Source organism: Notothenia coriiceps, unplaced genomic scaffold, assembly GCF_000735185.1.
Source record: "Notothenia coriiceps isolate Sejong01 unplaced genomic scaffold, NC01 NC01_scaffold00018999, whole genome shotgun sequence".
NCBI lineage: Eukaryota > Metazoa > Chordata > Actinopteri > Perciformes > Nototheniidae > Notothenia > Notothenia coriiceps.
The window spans coordinates 1,404,322-1,430,590 of record NW_011351700.1 but is presented as its reverse complement, the minus strand read 5'-3'; the positions used below and the strand labels follow the sequence as shown (position 1 = coordinate 1,430,590).

Genomic DNA, 26,269 nt, shown 5'->3' with positions numbered 1-26,269 from the left:
CCATACATAAGAAGCTATCTTTTGATACAAATTTTCGAGTGGCATTCACGTCACCAACTTACCATTGATGGATATTTTCAATCCATGAAATGATGTCAGGTCTTTACACGAGCGTAAAGTTCGTTGACTTGTCATTTTGGAACCTTTTCGGTGTCCCCCTATAAAACACATTTGAAGAAAGATTTTGTTCATCGAGGCCAACGCAGAATAACCAATCGACCGGCAGAAACATACTAACCAGTGAATGAATACCGCGTAAGGTGATGTCGCACCAAATTCACACGGCAGCACGGGCCGCCAAAACCAAGGCAAAAGTGAATCCGCATCAAGGGCCGATCGCCCATGAAAAAGTGTCATTTTGATCCCAAAAGGACCTTTGACAATGAAAATCTTAGCCTGTGACCTAAGATTTTAATTGTCATATCTACACAGTAGCTATGCACACATGACAATAAAAGTCTTGAAACCTTGAAACTTGAAACATTCAACCACTGCTTACGGTGAGCTTTTAAACATAGTCACCATAATATCCGAAAGGACCTTTATAATCATTTATTTCTTGGAGACTTCCTGTAAATATTCTGTTTGACAGTAGAACATAGAATAACATATCATTGACATTTCAAGACTTTTACATTTAATTGATATTTCATCACATGCTGTTTGAAAATCATTTCCTGTATATTTATTATTTCATCCATACAGTTGGCATCTCTCCTTGGGTTGTATTTACAAAATCAAAAATGTTATAACCACAAAAGCGTACTGTTAGTTCATGTCCTTTCCCAAGTGGTAAGTGCATTCAAAACAGATTACTTAATTCCAGACCAAAACTCCCATTCCTGTTAACTTAATGACTGTTTTGGGTGAAGTGGTTAGGGAGTTCACACTTAGCGTAAACGAGATGGGATGGGTCATATCCATTCTGCTGACTGAGATGAGTCCTTTTGTGTTCCCTTTGTGATTCCTGAACAGTAGAGAAGTGAAACCAGAGGATTGTTTTTTTGTCAAAACACCGCTTGAGTGCCATCTCAGTCCACAGGCATCAATTTACACAAAGAGATTTCACTTTGACAGAATGAAGAACTGTTTGAAGCCCACCCTAAACCCTAGAAAGTCTGACTGACAGACACAAACTCATCTAAAATTACTGTAGAGTACCATTAAACCCACTTATCCCCCGTTCCCAATCCCCTGAAATCCATATCTAGATCCCCAACCCAGCAGGTGCCAGTCCGAGCCTTGGTATCACGGCGCCGTGGATAACATGGATGCCAGGCAGATACCTCCAGCTCTCCCCAGAAAGCCCCCTTGCCAACATGGCGCGTCCTGCACAGCCATGGTCATTCTTTCATTCTAACTAGATTAAGCTAATCACGTTATGTAGTGGTTAGGCGTAGCCGGCAGACAGAATGAAGGGCCCGCTGTCCTGCTGTTGCCATGTGTTTCTGAAACACAAACAGTGAACAGTCACATGGGGCTTCATAAACATTGAGGTACTTTCAGTCTGCCTGTGTTTCTAAACCTCCAAAGTAGTTGAATTATGGAAAACCAGTTTTAAGTAGTTTCAGAGCACCATCCTATTTGCAGAATCTCAATGCTTGTTAAAGATTTAAGAGAAGCTTGTGTTTACCAAAACATACTGCCATTTCTGTTACACATCTTTTTGCTGAAAGTTCATTATTGTTGCAAACCTATCGTCTAGTTCCAGTGAGGTTGGGTTGGCATTTTTAGTTTAATTTCTCACCACTCTCTGATGGCTTCCATGCTCCGTAGCTGGTGACTTGGGCGATCAATTCACTTATCGTGTAGTGTCATTATTAGGTCAATGTCCGGTGCCTTGCTAAAGGGCACCACGGCACGGTCAAGTAGCAATCCAAACCATCCTCCTGCTGCTCTTATACTTGAATAAGCTTAGTCAGATAAGCAATAATACAACTACTTAGTAGTACTCCCGACGGCCGGTATACTTTACAGTATAACGACAAATATTATGTCTATTAAGACTGTTTCTTCCCCATCCGGATCCATATGAAGGTCTCTGTATGAAGGCTATGTATTAACTATTTCCTGCTCTGCCTGGAAATAAGACGTCATGGTAAACAGATAAGAGACTTTCCTTCTGCTAAGTCAGTTCCTTCTGCTAATAACAGAGGAGAGGACAGTCCGTGAATTAAAGAGTGAGGAAAGTCCAACAGATACTCAGTTTGCTTAATCATTCAAGTGTTATGTCTGTACGGTGATTGCATACTCCAGGCCGCTTTTCCAACACGTTGCCTTTTAGGATTGATGAGAAGAGTTAAAAAGGTGTCATTAGTGGTTATAAGTTATGGTTGTTAGTCTGGGTATTTCTACAGAAATGGAGCTGCTATATTTTCCTTGGTGTACTTTGATATTCTATGATCTCCCCATATGAAAAGACTTGCGAGCAGTCCCCCAATGTGCCAACCACATGGCCCCTTTTAGCCCTGTCCAGCAGGCATAAAGACTTAATGGAAGCCTCATAGCTGGACGATAAACTGGCACATTCTGACTTAAACACATCTACTTTTTCCTTGTATAGAACATATGTTTTTAGGGCATGTAGGATGGGTATACAGTATAGGAAAAACAGCAGGCTGCAGACAGACATAGAGGGATGTTTAACTGGGCTGGGGAGCACTGTCAGGGAGTTTCTCTGAAGAGTTGCATAACACACCTGCAAGGAGGGAAATGAGAGGACAAGACAAAAGAAGGGAAGGGGGGAGGAAAGAAGGAGATTAGTCTGTGTTCTCTTTTTCATGAAACTTGGTGAAAGGCTGTAGCATGGGCCAAGGAAGAACCTATTCAAATGTGGAGGTGATCTAAATCACCTAAGGACACCTAAAATGTTTCGTTAAAATTGCGAAATTAGGCATTTGGCTTTAGCAGATGTGTCTCCAGGTGCGCTTATATTTGATTTGTGTGGCCAGGTGTTAATTTCCCATATAGCAAAGGAACTAATAATTGTTTGAACACCTGCACTTAAAAGAAAAATCAACAAAAACAACCCATAACAACTGAACCCACCTGGACTCATTGAAGTCCCATCAGGTCACAACTTTCTAACCTTCCACCTCTTCTGTCTTTGTTGTCTTCTTATCTGCAGCCGGAGGAGTTGGATGCTCTTCATTCCCATACGTTCAGGGTGAAGACGTTCAAGAAGGCCAAGCAGTGCAGCGTGTGCAAACAGACCATCAGCCAGGACGGACTCATCTGCCGAGGTCAGTCCCCTGTCCTGGAGATCTCTTGCACCTAATGTAGAAACGTTTTTTGGTGGTCCAACACATTGTTGGAAAATGTTTAAATGACTGACCTCTAGCTGTTTCACTTATCGTACTGCACTGGTGTTGAGGTGTACTCCAGGACACTGTGACATAACAGTTGCTGTGGTTATAGGTGTAACAACATTGTTCTCAACACAAGGTCTTTACTTTACTTTGCCTGGAAGCTGGGGTACAGTGGCCTATGGATCTCCAAGTAAATAAGGCAAACCCATAATATAATTCTAATCATTCTAAGAGTATGACACCATCTGTATTGGTTAAGTGTTGGAGAATCCCCCTCCCTTCCTGAAGGACTACTTAAAATCTTGTACCATAATGTCAACATTCACCACCACACGTTCTCTTGCTTAGTTCTTTTTCTGTTTAATATTGGTTTAATATACTATATCAAATGGAAAGACCACTCCAATGATGGCTTTACTTTACAGTTTTTTGGGGCCTGATGTACAATGTCGTCCAACTCCCCTCTGAAGGAAAGTTAAAAAAAACTAATTAAAATTAAAATTGAAACAAGCATCACAATATGCAGTCAGAAGCAAACTGGTAGTCTAAACTCAGACCTTTGATTATCCAAATGTCCCCACCCTTGAGATACTTCCCACTTACGAGAATCTTCACTAACTGCACCAACTTGCTGGGACAATGGAAGCAATATCTGTTACAACATCTATCAGTGGTCTAAATGAGGGGTCATCTGAGGTTACCTGGGGTCGTCTTTGTGTCAGAGTATTGTCAGTCAAGTGACAGAGCAGGGAAAGAAGCCTCACAGAGGCTCAAAGGTTAACAGCTTCTCAATATCCTTAATGGTGTTTACTGAAAAAAGGCAAGGTGGCTGACTGGTGTTGATGAGTGATCAGCAGGGTTTGGTTGTTGCAATCATCTTAAATAATATGACTCCACAAGGGTCCCAGTATCCAGCATTCATTTTGTGCTTTTATTGTTTTTTTTCTTAATGCAGGTGCCAGTTGATTACGTTTGAATTATACTGTGAAACAACTAACAATTGGAGGAAATTCAATGGGATTCAAAAATAGACTTTTATGAGGTCACCATTTTCTCAACCAGTAGATCTTCCCCATCTGGAATATCTGATCCCGGTCTGCTCACCACATCACATCATGTTATAGTGGAAATGTCTGTTTTCAGACAGATAACGTCAAGTGAAACCATGCGGAAACAGCTGGATGTTTGGTTTGGCACAGCGGGGGGGAATATTCAGCTTTCAGCCTCCCAAACCTGACACAGAACGGGTCGATGTTCGAAGGGCACAGCTTAGAAAAACAACAGCATTCTCTGCACACTGGCCTCCTTTTGGATTCTAAAGGCCGTTTGACAGAATTGCATTTTGTCTTTGTGCTAAACTTTGTGAAGGCTTGTACTCATGCTTGTAAAGTGACAGCTCTTAATCAAATAATTTAGTTGGTTCCAACTGTCCTTACTATACGGTAAGTATACGTAACTTTGTTTTGTTTTGATACCATTATTTATCCAGGGTTAGTCCCTTGCAGGTACACCCTGCTCCACATAACATTGTCACACATTTACTCCTAAAAGTTCTTCAGTACAACCCGAGTGGTGACCTCCAGTCTGAAAGTGAAGCCAAAGCTAAATCAGTGCCTTGAACCTGAGATCTCTCTAATATCCAGCATGGGCAACTCCTGTGGTTGCAAATAGCAGTCAGATTGAATATAAGTTTATAAAAAAAAAGCGCCCCAATTTCTGACTTAATTTATTACCTTATTTAACATTTTCCTGAATAATAAAGGATCTCAATCTGTAGTTTCAAGTCTTCTTACAGCACGATTTTCATTTTGTGAATTATGGTCCATTTTCCAACAATAAAGCTGCAGTGTCTGTATGCTTTCAGACAATGTGGTACAAATGTAAAATGTATGCAATATATAGTACATGCAGAATCCCAAAAAAGGTTAATGTATGATTCCTCAATACTTAACAGGTTAAAGGACTAGTGTGTTTAAGATGAACTATCTATGAGCATTATGTCACTTTATCGAACTATACAGTATGTAGTCAGAAGTGTTGCTTTACTGAGGCTCCTACCTGGATTATTTCTCCATGTGGCTACATGCTTAAATACATCTTAATAAATGACAGGTTAATATCTTAATGACAGACAGTGCTTTGTTACCGTCTCTAGGCACATGCATTATGCTACACACACATTGTAGGTGCAGTGTTCCCATGCATTACACTGAACATAGATGGCTCCATATTGACATCCCTGAGTCTCTCACCTCGAACACAGCTTGTGGTTTGGATCTCTGATTGTCTAGGAAAAGTTTGTTGTGTCGCCTCTTCCTTTATCTGCTGCTGAAAGAAAGGCCAATAAAAATAAATGCACGGTAACCCCCCCTGCATGTTACTCTGTGATCTAACTGCTGGTCCAGATGTTGTTGTTGAACTGTGGGATGTGTGTGTGTCATTAAATATTGATGTTGTCGTCTTTGCTTTGCGTGCTCAGTGCTACAGACAGCATTTTGCCTATGTTTGTATCTAGTGTGACCTATGATGTAACTTTATTATTATGAATATATGACTTCTCCTTAAGCCTCTAAGTAAAATAAATGGATGGCAGTCTTTTAAATCAATGGAAAAATAAATCTGTCCCTTACAATGTTACTGAACAGCAACATTTGAAAGAAAAGGATTTGATTACATTTAATGAAAGCAAGGTTTAATTTCCATGAATTGCACAAGCTGTTGCTATCACTCTTCTGGATAAATAATGTGTAGTTGTGTGTGCAGGCAGTAGAACTGATTTATAGAGGGAATAAACCCTCATGACAGGGCAGCATTTCACTCTATTCTGATTGACCTCAGTTGGCTTCTCTCTCCCCTATCATGTCTGGGTTTGGGTAATGTGTATACGCAAATAGGGTGTGTGTGTCTGTGTTTGTTGTTAAAAAAGATTCATGAGTACAACACAACGTGAACAGTATTTCTCTATCTGTCTTATGACTTAAAAACAAGTATATTCTTTTGGCAGGATCATTTCAGTTCATTAAGTTACAAGTTCTTCTTTTGACTTCTGAGCTTTTTAGTTTTTCACCTGGAAACAAGAATGCTTTTAGTCCTAACAAACATAGGGAAGAGCACCTTGTGTGGCCGACATGAGTATTACAACAGCAAGCAATAAGACAATTGGTGTTGATTCACCTCCCAAACTCAACATGTTTTCACAGATGGAAAAGGTTACTAATGGTCCTGCCAAAACTTGTCTTCACTAACCTGCCAACATTATTTTTCAGCACCAGTTCTTGACAGATCATATTTTTAAGGAACTCAGAAAATTATTAAAAAAATGTTGACCTAATTTTTAAGTCATAAACACAGGAGAGAACCCAAATTAGATCAGTCTTAGAAAAAGGACCACCAGATTGTCTTTTGTACTTGCATCTCAGGGCTTCCTTAGTTTGGAACATATATAGATACAGTTTTATCTAATTTGATTTCGACTCTAGCAGCTTGGAAAACACTTTATAAACGTACAGATAAAGCATTGAAACACTACAGATCATCAACATTCAAATATATTTTGTATAGATGTATGAATCAATGATTTATTACTCTGAAAGATGTTCTTCAGAATGAATCTCTCCCTCCGTCAGCCTGCTCTTGTTTACTAACAGTCTCCAGTCACATGGCCTCGTAAGGACACCAGCACTTCCTCTCTCTGTGTAGCGGTTGCCAGGATACAAGGTGTGAGTTACTCTGACAATAGCATGTTGACGCAGGCAGTGCCACCGTTTTCCAGTTATACAAAAAAGCCTTTCTGTGGAAGGGTATTTTTGGAGAGCTTGTCCCTGAAGGCAGGAAGTGGCTTTTATATTCATTCACTGCAGTGCAGGTTAATGAAAGGCATGGTCTGTTTGCAGAGGTAGGTCAATGGAGCGCTGCTGTGCCCATAAAAGGTCAAGAGGATTTTGCAACAGGTTATTTATTACAGGAGGACACTTTATTGTTTAGAATGGATTTGTCCCATGAACAATTTGCTTCCATTCTCACAGCTGCTGCATTACGTTTTTCCAAATGTATCCTACAAAGCCATTGCAACAAATCAAACCGCTTCAAACAAATCTCCAATTATTAGAGCCACTTATGCAAAGGGTGTAGCTGCTTTGTCCTTGACCGTCCCCTAGAGATCCACTGTACACAGATCTTCAAAGACTGGCACGCACTGTGTGTGTGTGTGTGTGTGTGTATCTCTCTCTGTGTGTGTGTGTGTGTGTGTGTGTGTGTGTGTGTGTGTGTGTGTGTGTCTCTGTGTGTGTGTGTTTGTGTGGCCTAGCATTACTATACTTGTGGGGACTTACACAGTCACGTGTGGGGACTCTCCTCCCTTATAATAATAATAATAATGCATTATATATTTGATTGGAGCGCTTTTACAGGTGCTCAAAGCGCTTTACAATTACATATTACACATATTAGACATGTACATGTCATTACTGTGCATTACCCACTGTACCCACACCTATGGGGACAAAATGGAGGTCCCCATGAGGGGAATCATTAATTTGGGTGAAGACTTGGTTACTGTAGGTTTAGGGTTAGGGTTAGTTTAAGGGTAAGGGTTAGGGTTAGGCACGTGTTGGTTATTGTTAAGGTTAGGATAAGACTCCAGAAAATGCATGAAAGTCAATGTAATGTCCCCTGAAGTGATGCATGGTGTGTGTGTGTGTGTGTGTGTGTGTGTGTGTGTGTGTGTGTGTGTGTGTGTGTGTGTGTGTGTGTGTGTGTGTGTGTGTGTGTGTGTGTGTGTGTTGTGTGTGCGCGTGCGTGCGTGCGTGCGTGCGTGCGTGCGTGCGTGCGTGTGTGTGTGTCATTCAGATCTCAGTGAGGGTTAAAACACAATCACACATGCAGCATTGTTCTAGTGTCATGCATTACTGCTCTGAAGTTATGAAAACATTGTGTCAAACAGGTGGGAAGAACACATTTCATGTCCAACAGATGGGAACATCTTTTTTGCTAACTTTTATTTGTAATAATTTTGACTAATTTGATTTTGCCTTTGCAATAGGAATAACATATCAGGGTTATTGATCATTTACATCATAACTGTCATTAACATTGAAGCCTATATTAAAATCATCATTGTGTGAAGATGATCTGAACTAAACAAATACAAAAAAATTATTTCTAAAGAATAACATTTGTAGACTGGGATATCTCTGCAGCAATACATACTCCTGCAATTTGAGTATTGCACTTATTGATATGTTTTGATAACATATCAATACATTATGCAGCCCACTGTTTCCTTTTTAGTCCACTCCTTGCTTTAGCAGAAGTCATTAGTCTAATAACTGTAGCAGATGGATGAGGATGATCATGTGTTTCTGTGGATGGTGGTAAGTGGTAAGTGGTAAGTGGCGGTCGCCCAGTCTAATATAGTTATCCTGATCTACTGAACTGAACAATGAGTTTCCATCAGCCCTGCCTCAGGACACTGACTGGAACCAGGTCGTAACATTGGCAGCTCCAGAGCAGTTAATGCAGTTAGGGCGACACCTGTTGGATGAGTTACTGTTTGACTTCCGGCAATTTTTTTAATGTAATTTTATGTCAACATTTACACACATTTAGGTGTTCATTCTTCTTGGAAAGTCTGTCAGCTATGTTTTTATCTGTCAGTATTTCTTTCTGTTTATTCGTATCATCTAGTATTCATTGAAACTTTTCACTTTTCTAATTCAGTATTCTGTTTTAAATAATATATTCTCTTAAATCCTACTATTATTAATATAACAATATACACGTTTTGCCTGCTCTACAAAAATGTATTGATTCAAGGCTAAAAACTTCAAATATTCTCTCTCTCATGAGACAAGGTAATCCAGTTTATTAATGTGTTATTTGTAAATGCAGTTGATATGGGCAAACGTCTCTGTAATGCCTCTTGAGCATTAGGAAAGAAAGATGAGGACAGGATGCACAGAGCTGTATCTTACAGGCCCAGTTCGGAACAGATGCCTCCTAAACTAAACTTGGTATTAGCAATTGTGTCGATGGTCCACCATGTTTAGGGCCTTTCTAACCCAACTAGAGGGGAGTGGGAGTGAGTAAACCCTCCAACTGTGAGTCTGCATCGGTCCTGATGCTGCCCTTTCGGACCGTGGAAGCATTGCAAACATTTTCTATGAAACTGCGCAAAGTAGGATAGAAATGTATCGTCATTTTACACAACCTGAAGGTTTCATTGTCGATTTGTATGTTTATCGGGACTGTTACAAAAAAAACATGCAAGTGTGTTCCATGTTAAAAACAAGAAGAGGTTTTAAAAGAAAGAAAAAAACACCACCTACGATTTTTGGAATTTTATTACAATTATTATTTATTGTTTTCTTTTCGAGGAGATGCTGATACTAAACCACGGTAAGGGTCAGTTCCTGATTCTGCTGGAGAGAGGGGAGTTTAGATAGTTGGATAGATACTTTATTGATTATTAGCACCAGTACTTCAGGCATTCAAATATGTTAAAGGTGGAATAAAGCATTAACATAATAAAAAGATAATGAAAAAGAAACAGCAAATTTAAACATACAGTATCTACAGTAGAAAAATACATATATCACACAATGAAGGAGCAGAGACATATATACATTGGATAGTATATAAATACATCACAGAAGTTTGTCCTGAATCTTGCCGCTGTATTCACGCCCTCCACCTGAACGAAGGGAGCCTCATCCAGCTGTCTGGGTGAGACTTCAGAGTTCCCTTTCGCACAGAGGAAGGATGTAGGGGTCATCTCCCCTGTAGCTCCTACGTCCACTAGGAGGCAGCACAATCCTTTGTTTCTAATGCAATACTTGTATCCATCTGTGCAACCTCATCAGCTTACAGTGTAAAGGTAACACATTTTGAGCACAAACTTCAAACTTGACTTGTTCACATTGTACTTTCCACATTTCTCACCCTTCTTGTTTTAATTTTAATTTGCTGTGTTTTTGGATGCTGCAGACTAGATCAATGGAAACAGCTGTTTCAACCAAACAAAGTCAAACTAATAGCCACAGTGACTCAAACAAATAGACAAGAAGGTAAACAAACAGGAGGTCTGTTTTGTCAGGGCGAAGCAAACAGATGACAGAATGAGCTCCATGGAAATGTATTGTGCTCTCCTTCTGCGATGTGTTCGGGAATCCCCCCCCCCCCCTCTCTTAGGAAAGCTTCAGCAGCTGGATGAAGGTGGGGCTTTACCCACAAAAATCCAAAACTGTCCGGGCTCTCAGTGGAGAAAACGTGTCGGCTGAATGATGACTGCCCTGTGGAAGTCCATGATGGATAGTGATGACTGCGTGTCAATGCTTTCCAACATTAACACTGCAGAAAGCACACAGGGAGAGTGTTGGAGAGAAGTGTAGGCACATGAGACTTATCTTCAGCTGTTCAGAAGACAAGTGTAGTCACAGAGGGCCGTCAGCTGTTCAATTGTACAGTGGAACAGCTGAGCCCCTATAATAAGGCTGTCAATCTCAGAGGATATACAGTATACTGTACAGTATCACATCCCTCATCTCACATTCAACGGTTTTATTTAGATTTCTGAAAAAAGACCTGTGGTTAACACGAGCTTAAGAGATTTTCACGTTTTGTTCTACGAAATAAAATATGCCAGTAAATACCCAGCTAACAAGTCACTGGCTACTAAATGTCACCACATTGAACATTATCCGCCTTTAGCTTAGCGGTGGTGATGTGCAGCCATGTCACCGTGATGTAGTTTGTTTACAGCCTAGCGTTAACTTTTTACTTCTGGCAATCACATTTACACTTCAAAAATCATTGAGTGGTGTTAATATGCGGAGATATCCTGCTGAACAAAATGTGTAAGTATCCTAAATGTTTTATTTACCACAGATTTTATTTTCTGTTATACTTAAGTGGAAATCCAATGGAAAAAATTCCATTGCTTTTTGTTGAGGGAGCCCTTGTGATGCTTACTTCAGGGTTGGCCTACAAAAATCAGCTTCACTGCACAACTCTATACATATAACTTCCAGCCAGGAGATAACTCTTATGTCTCTTTCCAAAGTATGTTCATTAGTAATTGCTCATTACAATTTACATGATTGTATTATAATCATCAAATATCAAGTTTTTGACATTTGAAAAAATTCACTGTCATTTGACTGAAGTTTTCGCCAATCAAGAGTTAATAATACATTGCATTTTGTATTTACAATGAGCCCAACAGAAATGGTCAGACAGGCAACTTACATAATGTCATTGAAGATTGATGATCCGAATCGATTTATGGTTTGATTTAAATCAATAGAAAATGGATGTCCGGTCAGTCTGCCGGTGGACGAGTGGCAGGATGCAGGCAAACACTTAAACTGGGATTTCCTTGGCTTGTCAGTGATTTGTATGCTAATGCAGTATACATATTTACTACTGTACTTTCACTTTTAACATTACAACTCTTTACTTTACAACTAGGACGATTGACCTATTAGCATCATGGCTTAGCTATCATGTTGTACAGACGTACAGTATTGACTGACCGGGTCTCATTGATTACACTTTTTGCCTCTCTGTGGAGGTGTGAAGCCACAGATATTTTCTTTACATTCTTTTTTACTAAGTAAAAGTAAACAATTGTATATTTTTCTTCTTTGACATGCGACAAACGACACAGCAGCTTTTAGGCATGATGGAACCATTTAGTTAGCTTGGCGCCAATTCATTGTTTTCATCAGAAGGTGGGCAGGGCTGTCAAATCACCAGTGACGTAGTGCTGCTCTCATGTGAACGTATGTTGTCATTCTGAATGATCCATTGAAGTTAGGCTCAACTTTGACTATACGGTGGCTGGGAGGGACAATCAGGTAAGATCCACTCAGTTAGTAACGTTATGTACTGTATGTGTGTACAGACGTGACGTACTGTGGGTGTTAGGGGGACACGTGTTGGTGCTCCCGTGTTTGTGATAGTGCCTGAGAGGGAAAGGGTTTGCTGGAGAGAGTGAGGTGGTGGGGCGGGGGGGGGTAGGAAGAGGAAATTCTGCGGCCCTGCCCTCTGATTGTGTTCAGAGTTACAAGGGGTCCAGCCCAGCCCGGTGGGAGTATACGCTCATTCCAAGGGACCAGGGGAAGGAAATCACACACCCACCCACCTCTATCATTCACCCCCTCCTACCCTCCCGTTAATGTTGTACAGCATACCACAGACCCAGAGTCAGATAACTAGTGTACACTCCTCATCATCTCCTCATTCTGACCCAGTGTCCTCTCATTCCCTTTATGATGGATACACTCCCTCTCTATTATTCATCCTTTCTTTTCTTCCTTGCATCTCCCTTCTCTCTCCTCCTCTTATATCCCTCTTTATCATTGCTCTGCCCCTCCTCCTCCCTTTTCTTCCTTCCCTCCAGCAGGAACATTTCTGCTCTGTTTATTCTTCAAAGCTCCAACTTCCTAACAAGGTAAAGCCTAACCCCAGTTCTCTGAGCTCAGCGCTTTCACACCCAATATGGAAGTCCTGCTTCTTCCCATGTGGCCCCGGAGTGTTGTTTAATGGGGACTCGCGTGCTGCTGGGAGCTGAGCGGGACACTATCCTGATGGACAGACACATGGCTTTAATGGTTATCAAGCAAACTGCCATGCATGTTTAAATGTCACATCTATTAGAGCAGTGGTTCCCAACCTTTTTTGTCTTGTGTACCCCCTGAGCCTTTTGTCATACCATGAGTACCCCCTCACTCATACGTGCTGATGATCCTTCACAAGTAGAACGTAACTGATTATTGAATGAAAATAACTTTATTTCATCTCCTTAATTTGAACATCTAATTCTCAGGCATTTTCTTAATTTTAACTTAAATCACTCAATAAAAATGAATATGTTGCCTTGAAAATAAATAATATAATCAAATAAATACATATGAAATCAAAATAATCAACTTATCTTTGCTATATATCTTGTAACATTTAGGCTTAAACCTGGAGCCCCTTTGAATAAGTCCCNTCAGTCTTTCTGACCTAACCCACTCCTTGGTAAGTAACACTCACTCTCCGTCGTGTCGGAACGGTCGTTACCTCGGAGACTACCTTAATAGTAGACTGGCACCAGACTTCTACCGACCGACGAGTCGAAATTGTGTGTAGTTTTGGTTCGTTCTCCTTGTCTGACCTACCCTCTGGTCGGACCAGTGTCGACAAAGGTGTGACGGAGGTCTTGATAGTTTCGAATCTTTCTGTTCGTTCGAGTTGCAGGAGTAATTTCGAGTGTACTGACCACTTTTTTTGACGCATCCGGCCCTTCACCTTGACTAAGCGACCCTATAATCACAAACATTCCACAAAACAAAGTGGCTATAATTATTCAAATTTACGGACAAATTTCCCCTGACATCAAGTTTCCCCCGAGGGTCCAAATCGGATTTACAATGACTTCCATATCATAATCTCGTTTCTATTCAACCTAATAAAACTAAAGTCATTACATAAATAAACTCAATCATAAATAAATAAAAGTCCGTTGTAATAAGGTAAAAATAACCACTAAATTCAAATTTTCAATTCTTACGCCGACTCTTAATTTACAAGTTTAATTCCTCTATACTTTATTTCAATAAAAGTAAAGTTATTTAGTCAATGCAAGTGAACACTTCCTGTAGTGTGCATACTCCTCCCATGAGTACCATTACTTTTCCAAGTTCCTCGTGTTCCTGGCTTTTTCAACCTTCTCGCGGGTGAACCAGATTATGTATAACTTTAGTAAACGGTCACAATAGTCAACGTTCAACACATAAACAACATTATTACTCTTGTAGATGGTGCGGGCCGTGACCTGGGAATGACTTGGCGGAGGCATCATCCCACCAGCGAAGTTTAGTAGGCGTTACTTCCTCACCCCGGACCGTCTGTCCGTCATACGCTCACACGCTCGGACTCAGTCTGACGGCGGTGTATTAGTGGTGGACAGGAGCAACATGTCTGGAGAAGTCTCCCGACCGGAGGAAGGTACACCCTGGTCTCTGCTGCTCGCACCGAAACACTGTGACTCGACACTGTAATACTCGCTATGTGCTTTCTTTTATTCATTATTACTGTTTTGGTATTTATGTAATAGTGGTCATTAATATTAGATTTTAATTTTTGCTAAAACAATTTTTTTATACACTAAGCAGTAGTGCAGCAGTGGGGCTTCTCTGTCTGTCATGATCTGTCTGTCCTGTCTGTCTGCGACAGACGAAATCAACGTTAATGACAATCGAATACGTTAAATCCGGATATTTAAACAAATACAAACGGCACAACAGGTACCAAAACCTCACACACACACAACTCGCGTCCGGCACGACGAAAAAACGTCATGTCATTGAATATCCTGATTCGGATGGCCCATAAAGACACCTGGACAGACGGGCAAAAACACTCACGTGACGCACGCCGTAACAAACCTCGATCCAAATTTTATCGCAGGGGGTCATTTTTTTAGGGGTGATGTGGTGACGAGCCCTCCCACACAGCACATACACACCGGCTCGCTCGCACTCTCTCTCTTTCGCGCGTGGCCCAATGCACATCCATAACAACAACAATCGTACGACCCACGATCGATTCGACACGATTGCCTATATTCCTCGACAAAGTTGTTGTTACCACCTCCTCTCAGGAGAGGACCAGTCTGACTCCTCTGGACTATTTTGATACCGAGTCCACTCCATTTCCTGAGAGACTCACAAATCTAGTCCCCAGGGGTTTGAAACAGGACACTCCGGTGTTTGAAAAGGGAAGAGAGCTACCCCCGGCCCAGTCACATTGTCCCTTTTCACACTGCTAGCGATCCCACGGATTTGCATTTGTAAATAACAAAAGATCTTTCGGTGTGTATTGGTTTATAATTATTGGGAAAGGCCTAGAGGTGCCTTTTTTTCAGTCCTTTATTTATTATTGTGATAATTACTTTATTATTTGTGATAAATACTTTTATTTATTATTGGTTTATTGGGAAGAGACCCTCAGAAGTGTCCTTTTTATTTCCTTTAATTTCATTGTGATAAACACTTTATTTTATTATTGGTTTTATTGGAAGAGACCCAAGAAGTGTCTTTTTTATTTTCAGACTACCTTTATATATTGATGTGAATAAATACTTTATTTTATTTATTATTGGTTTAATTGGGAGAGACCAAGAAGTGTCTTTTTTTTCTAAGTAACTTGTAATTGAAAGACAACACGCACGTGTAGAATTACCATTTTCAAATCGAATCAACAGTCTCGTCTTAGAGAATGAGTTTACTGAGTATACGTCAGAGAGTTTCAAGAACACAAGGGAAGGAATATTAGGAAAAAATCCAAGGTCATCCGAACATCTGTGGCACAACCCGTCGAGAGAGAGTAGTTGAAGGGACACTTTGGTGTTTTTTTCGTTCGTCTTGACTTTTTTGCTTGATTCACTAATGTTCGTGGATGTGTGTGTTATGTAAAGTGATGGTCATACCAACACCTCTACCTAAAATAGCTCAATCTAAAATATACTAATGTAAACAAATATGAGTCTTACTGAGATACGTCATTAATTCGGTCCTGAAAATAATGGCTGAAATCAGTGCAGAGTTTGGACAGGTGTGCTTGCACCAGTTTGACCACTGGACCCCTGGCAACAGCAGTTGTGGCAAGATGCGCATTGAGTAGTGGGAAACAGCTCACGTCTCCCTCATCACATTTCCTCTCCCATAGTTTGAGCTTTTTTGTGAATCCTTGAACTTTGTCATACAATTTCAGGATATGTGACTCCTTGCCCTGAAGTGATAGGTTGAGCTCGTTGAGTTTGGTAAACACATCAGCAAGATATGCCAGGCGCGCCACCCACTTGTCATCCTCAAGCTGCACAGCAAGAGGATGCAGATGCTCCGTCAAGAACACAAAAACTTCATTGCGAAGTTCATAAAGTCTCAGTAGCGTTTTCCCACGAGACAGCCAGCGCACGTCTGTGTGAAGCAATAGCTGATCCTGCTCTGTGCCGTTCTCATGACAAAGAGTTTCAAACAACCTGTGATTCATGCAAAGCGAACTGACCGGCTAGTTTTATTTTGTTCACCATTTGTCCAATTATATTAATAGACATATCNTCTTCACAGCATCATCCATAACAGCACTTAAATCAGGGCTCATCCTCTTGCTAGCTAGTGCTTCACGATGAATAATACAATGCATCCATTTAATGTCAGGATTTACCTTTCTTACGTGCCCAAAAAGTTTGTTCACCACTTGTCCAATTATATGAACAGACATATCATTGATCCGACGGGATACGGTGTTATTCGACAGGGGAACTTTCTTGAGTGCTTCGGCTGCTTTCTTGTCTATCATAATTTCGGCCAACCAGTGCTGAGGGAGAATGAGCTCCTCAACAATAGAGTGAGGTTTTTTTGATTTAGCCACAAGCAGGGACACGGCGTAAGATGCCTCGAGTGCTTTCATTGACACATTCGTGGCTTTCATCATTACTGTCTGGCTCGACTTAAATTCCGACAGCTTTCGTCTGTAAAATTCTTCACTTTTATGGACACTTCCCGAGTGTATGGTGCTCTGGTGTCTCTGTAAATGCGCTGGCTTCATCGCACTATTAGCCAGGACTTCACCGCAAAAGAAGCACTGAGGCTGCGGTGGGTCCGCAGAAGTAGAAATGAATCCAAATAATATATATGTTTCACCGTACTGCCTTGGTTTCAGTTTGGCCTCTTTCTTACGTTTCTCTGCGGGCTCCTCCTGGCCTGAATCCAGAGCAAGCGGACGTACCCATTTATCCATAGCGCAGACCTACCAGTTTTTTTCTGGCTTTAGGTAAGCAGCTGTTTTCATTGTGGGATTTTGGCGCGGTTGTGCAACAGACTATTGTCTCCCTAGGGAAACTAATCGCGCACTATCATTTTTGACGGGATTATTATTTTTTTTACTTGTCACCTTGGAATTCCACGTACCCCCTGCAGTTCCCTCGCGTACCACTAGGGGTACGCGTACCCCCGGTTGGGAAACACTGTATTAGAGCATTCCATGTGGCTCATGTCATATAGTGAAATTCATACTCTGCACTTTTACTCTCGTGTGAAAGTAAACAGATAATAATAATAATAATAATACATTTGATTTCAAAGCGCTTTTCCAAATCCCACATATTAAGTGTAAAAGAATGTATAAATGTTCAGGAAACGTTCTTTAAAAAAAAAAAAAGACCTTGTAACTCTGTTTCAACCCTAACAAAACTGACGTTCACATGCAACCACTCTCGATTATGTTCTCAACGAAAGAGCATTTTCTTGAAGATTTCAGTCACAGTTTTTAAACACAAGGTTATCATTGTAGAGACAAAACAAAACAACTTGGTTATTTTTTGGAAACAGAACAATCTAGTCTGTAACATTTCACAGAAGCCATCATCACACTTTCCAATAGCATATTGTAGCGTCTTCAACTGATCGTCATGGGTCAAAATGTAAGGTTACTGTGACTTTGTTTGTTCCACAAGTGATTTTAGTGAGATTTTGGAAGTCACATTTTCTGTGACTTTTTTGAAGAATTGAAATGCTCATTATGAAACAACTTCACACAAATATCTACAAGCATTACATTATTTCTTTTTTTATTCCAAAGGTCAAATGTCTACTTCACTGTGACATCAGTCTGCCAGCCATTATTCAAGACCATTTCTCAACGATTATATAGATATTTTGAGCTGCCAGGGTTGAAGATGTGTTCGAAGCAACCGCTTTTTAGAATTTGTAGTTTCTTCTTTGCAGCAACATCCATATTTGAGCTATGTTCAACAGTCATGGCTATAACTTTGGGTTCTATCAAAGTCAGTTGGTTTTTCTCAAAACACTTAAAGACAAACATGTTTCGTAAGAGTTCATGGTTTGGCTTAAAATAAGTGTCGTAGTAAGGTTAGGAACCTAATTGAAAAATAAATAAACCTTCACTTGTTTCACACTGGAAACGAACATATACCTGCTGGTTGAAAAAAAGTCCTCATGTTATTTTTTAGTAGTCCAGGCAGCCCTTTTTAAATTTTATTCCAAGGCAAAAGTAGTGCCAAAGATATTAGCCAGTAATCATTTAAGTATTTATCATGCAGAAATGCCAAATAGTACTTGCTTCCAGTTACCTTACCTTAACAGTCAGCTGGAATCTAAGTTTAATATACTCTTATTTTAATATTTGTTGGTTTTGGATGTATATGCCTGACAAAACATTACATTTCATTTGAACATGCAACCATACTCTATTGGACATTTTGATGGCCATTTTGATCTATTTCGTAATATTTTATATCTTAATGATGACTCAGGTATTTATTAAATCCAAAAACATAATGAATAAATATGGAAAGATTTGATTAAAAAAAATGCTCCTTTGTGGGTTCAGGAACTGCTGTGGGGCCTTGGTATAATCAACAGATGATTGGAAATATTCAATTCTAACCTCACTCAGAGTATGTTGTTCGAACAGAGGATAATGTCATGTGTTTCATTATGTTTCTCAAAGCTTGGACTCAGGCGGTGTCGGTGACACAGTACAGCATGTGGGTAAAGTTGTATAGAATAACTCCATTCTGTTTGACCATGGGAACCAGAGTACTTTTGGAAGACTTGGAAACGTGTATCCCGGTAGGACTTCATGGTGCCACCCACATGTGAAGGCCTCTAATTAAGGAGTCAAACTGACTTTCAAATGTTACCCCCCAAGTGCAAATATAGTCCTGCATGTGCTTAAATAGAAACTAACTGCACCGTTATGTAATTACACATTTGGCTCTAGTAAGTAAAGTTTATTTATATAAAAAAGGAGCTTCTCACTTTTCCCACATGCTATATGTTTACACTACTTGTCCAACAGTTTATTGAAATAGAAGTTTGTCCCATTTTCCCCTTTTGTACATCTAACAGTGAGCATAATTTAAAATAAAAAGCTCTACGTGTGACATGTCAATCAAATGAAGCATGGCTGTGGGTTAGCTAAATACAAGTGTCCTTGAATGAAACCATACTCCTGTGGAAAAACAGAAAAGATAAATAAATGTCTGCTGGATAAGAATGAAGACCCCGGAGCTGTTGGTTGACCCCATGTTGCTTTGAACACTTAACCTCTGACCCTGAACCAGGTTAAGGGTTGTTAAAGATTTCTACAAACCTATAACCTTGCATAGAAAGACACACCTATAAAAACACTTCTATAAGTTGATGACAAACTCTATAAATAAGTGTCAATAATGATTGAGCTACCCTTATAAACTTCTCAGAGCGTTTTATTTCATGTCTGGGAGCCTCAACTCTTGACGCTAATATAGCTAACATAACTAATTATTTGGTTTCACTTGTGACAACCATGAATATGGATTAAGTGTTTTCTTTGTTCTTCTAATCCTTTTCTTGTGTGTCTTCTTGAGAGCAATGTCTCAGGATCACCTTGAGAGATTTCCTTAAAATGTGGCACCGATATCCACTTGGCGTCAAGGATAAACTGATTAGAGTTTGATGGTCAAAAGGTGAAAGGACAAGGACACCGTGGCCTGTTATCCGTTCTACTTGAACACGATATCTCAGAAATACCCGCTTGGTCTGATTACATTTTGGCGGTCAAAAGTCACCTACCAAAGCATGTTTTTGGAACAATTCATATCCTAATTATGAACAAATTGTAGTGTAAAGGAAGACGTCTTTTCAATATTGAAAATCTCCAAATTATTCTGCAAAAATACTTTTCTGGAACAGAACAGGAGGTTGTAACCATATTTCATATTTATCGGATACTGAACACTTATGTTGGGTCCCCACCTTTAAATTGGTGATTGTATTGATGTGTGTTAAGCATCCATGTTTTAAAATGTGTATTTTCCTTTTGTACCAACATCCATATTTGAAGCAATTTCTACTTTTAGGGCTACAACTTGGGTTATAGCAAAAGCCTTTTAGGCCAAGGATGTGAAAAGGATAGAATAAACTTGACTTATTTTTTCTCTCAAACAAACTCATATACATACAGCAGAACAACTTGACTAGTTTGCAACATTATAAAACCCTGGGCAGTATTTCTAGTTAGTTTATGGATTTGTCATGATAGCACTGTTGCTAGCTGCTGCACCTGTACTGTAGGTTTTCCACTCCTTGTTGCGCTAAGTAGCCAGTTGAATTAATACTTAATATAATGTTCCAATATCTCTTGGTAAGAACTCTGTTCAAATATTTATTCAGATTTCAACCCAATGAGAGGATAGCACAAATTCCAAACAGCAAATTAACAGACCGTTCAGACGTTAGCCGTAAGCTAGCTGGCATCAAACGGACTCACTGTGTGGTGGAATGAGTTTGTGTATTTGCGTCTTTCCATTGACTTTTTAAATAATTGAGCCTTGAAAAGACAGATTTTTCATAATAAACAAAGATTATGTGGTTTTAAGAATAAAGTGTGTCCATCCATCCATCCATCCATCTTCTCCCGCTTATCCGTGGTCGGGTCGCGGAGGTAGCAGTTCCAGCAGAGAGCCCCAAACTTTGACTGGGGGATCCCAAGGTGCTCCCAGGCCAGTGAAGAGATATAATCCCTCCATCTGGTTCTAGGTCTACCCCTTGGTCTCTTCCCAGCTGGACGTGCCTGGAACACCTCCCTAGGGAGGCGCCCAGGTGGCATCCTAACTAGGTGCCCGAACCACCTCAACTGGCTCCTTTCGACGCGAAGGAGGAGCGGTTCAACTCCGAGTCCCTCCCGGATGACCGAACTTCTCACCTTATCCCTAAGGGAGACACCAGCCACCCTGCGGAGAAAACCCATCTCGGCCGCTTGTACCCGCGATCTCGTTCTTTCGGTCATGACCCATCCTTCATGACCATANGGCAACCAAAACCAGACAGGGAGCAGGCAGGAACTCGAGAACCGTAAACAGGCAGGCAGGGATCAAAAACCAGGAAGGACAAAAATCTAGACTAGAGACCAACACTCACTGGAGAGCTTGGCGGAAACGACAAGACAATCTGTCAATACAAGATTATGGTCTATCTGTGGCGTGATTATTGAACTGACTAAAGCCCCTGTCACACTGTCCCAAAATTGACACCCGATGGACACACGAATATGGAATTGTGAATTTCGCACGAAGATGGCCCCGAACCACACACGAAGGCAACATTTACATTAGATTTAAGACATACAACTGCAAAGAAAGTAACACAAACAATTATGTTAAAGTATTATGATACTGTACTGATATTTTCCGACTTTGTTCTTTACTTTCTCCGTCTTTATATGTAGAAGATATTAAGTTTTCTCCGTCATGTTGTTTCCATAGCAACAACAACTTCCTTGCCTTCAAAATAATATATTATATCCTTTTTAGTTTCACAGAACACAAATTGGGTTATTTACATAATATGTTTACATGATTTTGTTGTGCAATAAAACAACCAGATGGACACACGATAAAGGAAATCTTCAAATTCGGCTCAGATCGTAGCAACACCGGGCCATTCGTGAGGGCATCTTAAGCCATCGTATGACCGCTGGTGGAGTTTCCCACCACTCCCAAAGTTGCTGCCGGAGCCTGATAAATTCCACCGGCGGTCATACGATGGCTTAAGATGCCCTCACGAATGCCTTACGAAGGGCAAAATGGACACACAAAGTCAACACAAAAATGAACCTTCACAAGGTCCTTCGGCAATGCTTTGTGATGCCAAAGATGTTGCCACCGCTCCCAAAGTTGCTGCCGGAGCCTGAGAAACTACCGGCGGTCATACGATGGCTTAAGATGCCCTCACGAATGGCCCGATGTTGTTACGATCAGAGCCGAATTTGAACATTTCCTTAATCGTGTGTCCATCGGGTGTCAATTTCGGGACAGTGTGACAGGGGCTTTACGGAACATCACTTTTCTTGGGGAAAAGAGCTCCGGGGATCTGTGGAAATCCCACCTCTGACACCAAATGTTACAAATATTGTGTTGGAAATTACTAAGAAAAAATTAAAAGATGGCGTGAGTCGCAAAAAAAATATTAAAGTGCTTTTATTTACAGAAAAAACGTTTTTAAAAAAACTAAATAACATGGACGACCAATCCAAATAAAAAATAAAACATATAAACACAGCCTGCAGAAAATGTTTCAAGTGTACCTGTCTGCTCTACAGCCCTCATCAGCCCCCCCAAACACATTGGTGGCCAGCGGCTTTTATGTGTTAAGCCCCTCCCCATAGGCCAACCAACTATTTATCAAATGATTTAATGTAATTGTAAATAACCACACATTTATTACAATTTATATTAAAATAATTAAACACAATAAATCAAAAGAGTCATCATATGATGCTACTGTCTGGCAATTAAAGCCCTAAACACTGACATTTGTAAGGAATTATTGTCACCCATGGTACAACATGGTCCAATTGAGCCCACCTGTTCGGAATGATTGAGGCTCTCTTTAAGGCAGCACTATTCTGTTCTTCTGTTTGGGACTCAGGAACTGGGAATGAGAGGAACAGCAGGTTACTTTGGCACAGTGGAAATAATTTTTGTTTTAAGTATGCTTAAAATAAAAACTGTTTTGAAATAATATTGATTTGAGTGATTATTTTACAAATGTTGGGAATAAATTAACTGTAAAGTAATTGTAGTGCGAGGACTCAATGGATGTGTGTTTGAATGTGTTGACTGAGTGGGCCTTTCGCCATGTGCCATACGCAAAAAGGGACAATGTCTTGTCACAGTGATCATACATTTTTATTGCGAAGAATGTACTGTGAAACAATGCATGCATGTTATTTTTATAGCAATGAGATTAAATAACCGCTTTTTCCAACATTTAAAAACAGGTCAAATTTGATTCGAAGACAACAGGAAGGTTAATTGTATCTGAGTATTTCAGCATAACGCAATACATGCCAGAGTGTAACAATCACAGCATTTATATTGGGAAGTATTAGCCAACTAACAGCAGATGATATTTGAGTTCCATCACAGGACAAACACTTTCCATGGAGCTCTTGCTTTTGACACCTCCTTGACAGCTCAACTGTCATGAATCATTCCGGACCACAGTGTTTGGATTTGTCCACAATGTTTGGGAAATGTTTACGAGCTGTGAAGTTAATTTTCATTTTGTTCTCTTCTGTTTTCTCTAGTGTGCCGCATAGCCTGCCACAAGAAATGTGAAGTCAAGGTAAGAGTGAAAACATTTTGTATGAAAAAAGATACAAAAACTATAAAAAGTCATGATTCAAAGTTATCGCAGTTTTGTTCTTAAGCATCGGATACGCCTTGCACATTGAAAAAGAACACAAGACTCTTAGACCAACGGAACTCGTCCTTTGAAATCCATCTGAGCTTATCAGGAGGAAATACTATGTTTAGGTGGAGCCAGCTACTCCTCTGTATGTGAGCGATGTACATGCAGATGTTGCGGTAGGTGGAGTCTAGGGAGTTTATGTTCTGCAAAAAAATCTTGAGAATGTCTAAACAAGTGCTCCTTGTACCCGAATGTGTTTATATTGGACAAACTCGCACATCGCCCTGCGTCTATAAATAAAAGACCTCTGGATGGAGGAGCCGAGGTTTGATTCATCTTGTTTTGGAAAGACAAAGAGCACGTAGAAGAAAATGGGAGGGAAAACAGATGAAGTTCCTGCAGGGCTGTTAAAGAGGGAAGGTTGTGTGTTTTGTGTAAGAGTACGACTGCCAGGAGGGGTTTACAGGAGGATTTGCACGCATGAGCACGCATGTGCACGTGAACTCACACGCACATATACAGTTCATGTGCACACCTTTGAATATACGCACCCTTCATCTGGTATCCATTACTGAAATGGGTGCTGCTTGCCAGCTTTGCCCAATCCCTCTTTTACTCACAGGAAATGCCAGGGGTGCAGGGCAGACAAGCCACGCTCAGGATAAGGGGGTGGGGGGGGGGGCTTTAGCCAACCATTTATGCATTATTAACGTAACTTTTACCACCAGAAACGCCAGTACAGTTACAGGATTTAATGGATAGGTTTACCAGAATGAAAAAAGGCAAGCTGTTTTCCCTAACCACTAGATGTGGAGAAAATAAGACTTGCCTCCACCCCAAAAACACAGAGGGTGAATGACGCATTGAATGCAAAACATTTGCACAACTCAAAAGTGATGTTTCTTTTCAGAAGCAATCACCGCTTGTGGTACTAATGCGAGCGCTGTACCGAATAGTCTGAAGCTTAATTCAAAACGTTCATATTTCAAATCAACATAAGAACACTTCTCACCTTTTATTTATATTTTTGCAGAATTAGATTCCAGTTATGGCTGCATAAGATTGCTTCTGACTCGTGCAATTTTCAATAACTCCAGAGCATTGTAATGTCCAAGAGTCTATACATTTAAATATAGTCCACCGCCGTTGCGAGTCTCCGGCTGTAACAGTCCACTACCGCCCGATTCCGGCCTGAGGTCCAAAACATTTATTTAAAAAAATAAATAATTCATCGCGTCCATTCGCGACCCACCTATCACATCTCTTTGAGAAACGCTGGTCGAGCAGCAATTCAACAACCCAGTTACATTTAAACAGCTACTATAACAAGAAAATTATTTTCTATCAAGACAGCCAATCAAGCCGTATTCAAAACTTCAAAAGCTTCCAATTGTTATTACAAAATGTTTTAGAAGGTAGGGAAGTATAGTTGCCTACAATTTTTTCACTATTTGGGAAATCTGTGTGTGAAAGTTGGTGACTTATTTTTGCAATTCTCTGTTTAAATGGGTCTTATTGAGGTTACATTTTTAGCTTCAACATAAGGTGTCAAAATTTGCCAAATGTTGCAAAAAACATGCACACAGCATACTTGTTGATAACATTTGAATTTCAGGAAGTGGTGGGTCGAAATTGTGGGAGGAGACGGTAAAGGAGCCCAGAACAAACTTCCAATGTCTATATATACAACAAGTGGAACGTTCCATCTCCAAAAATCACAGCAGCATTTCCTTTTCTAAACATTTCAACCAAAAAAATGTCATAGCGTTGGCAGGAAGCAATTTGCTAACAAGCCCGAGATGAAAAACAAGGGAGGGACCACGACAGGGTCAAGCCGGATCTCTATCGGCTCTGTCAGGCCTGTGAGACCGTTTTATGAATTATTTATTTTTTATAAAAAAGACGATAAAGCTCATATATGACCGTACATGTTAGGAATCTGAACTCCTGATCATAACTCTGAGCTTTATCCTAAGTACACACTACCGTTATCAATCTCTGTCTCCAGATAAGACTAATATGTGGCCCATATTTAACCTGGCAACTGCAAACAAATGGTCCGGCTTATGTAAGTGTGTGAACATGTGTGTGTGTGTCCCACCCTTTTGTGTGTTTGCTCTCAACTGGATGTGAACAATTCTTTCAATCTTGTCAGTAACATTTCCCTCCTGAGTGCTGACAGGAGAGATCCAGAGAGTGTATTAGACCGGAAATATTTCAAGGTCCTCTTCCAAATGCTTGTACATTTGTGCTGAATACCTGACCTGTCATTTCTTTCATGCGTCTTCCTCCTTTGCCCGAACTTGACCTCACAGTAGTAGGATGTGTTTCCCACTGTGCTGCTGTGAGAGCTTCAGTGGTGAAGCCTTGGTCACACTCACGCTATTTTCTCGAGCATACAGTGTGATAGAGTGGTGCAGGAATGAGTCCAAACCCTAGAGTTAGCATTCGCTTGTTTTGGTTAGATTTCCGAAATATTGTCTGTATTAGCTTTAGACATTTTAATATTTTGTTCTACGACATAAATTATGTCATGAAAAACCCTATGACATGGAGGTTGCTAACGAATAGCAAAAGCTAAGACTACTAAATACAGGGCCGCCCCTCACCACGCAGACTGCGTGGGGTCTCATCTTGTGGAGGGAGCCTCAGTTGATGCGCAAATGCGGCGCAATTAAGCGCTCGCAGTTCACGCGCGTGCTCCACTCGCACCCC

The 26,269-nt window shown here is 40.4% G+C and overlaps 1 protein-coding gene across 1 annotated transcript in view; it reads left to right on the top strand.

Annotated features, from left to right (window-relative positions):
- The window catches only part of LOC104951515 (tensin-like C1 domain-containing phosphatase), a 186,470-nt gene that overhangs the window by 33,724 nt on the left and 126,477 nt on the right, over nucleotides 1–26,269 (top strand). The window contains exons 2-3 of the mRNA XM_010778175.1: nucleotides 3,128–3,242; nucleotides 23,451–23,488. Coding sequence (XP_010776477.1) covers nucleotides 3,128–3,242; nucleotides 23,451–23,488 — 153 coding nt within the window. The remainder of the gene's footprint in view (nucleotides 1–3,127; nucleotides 3,243–23,450; nucleotides 23,489–26,269) is intronic.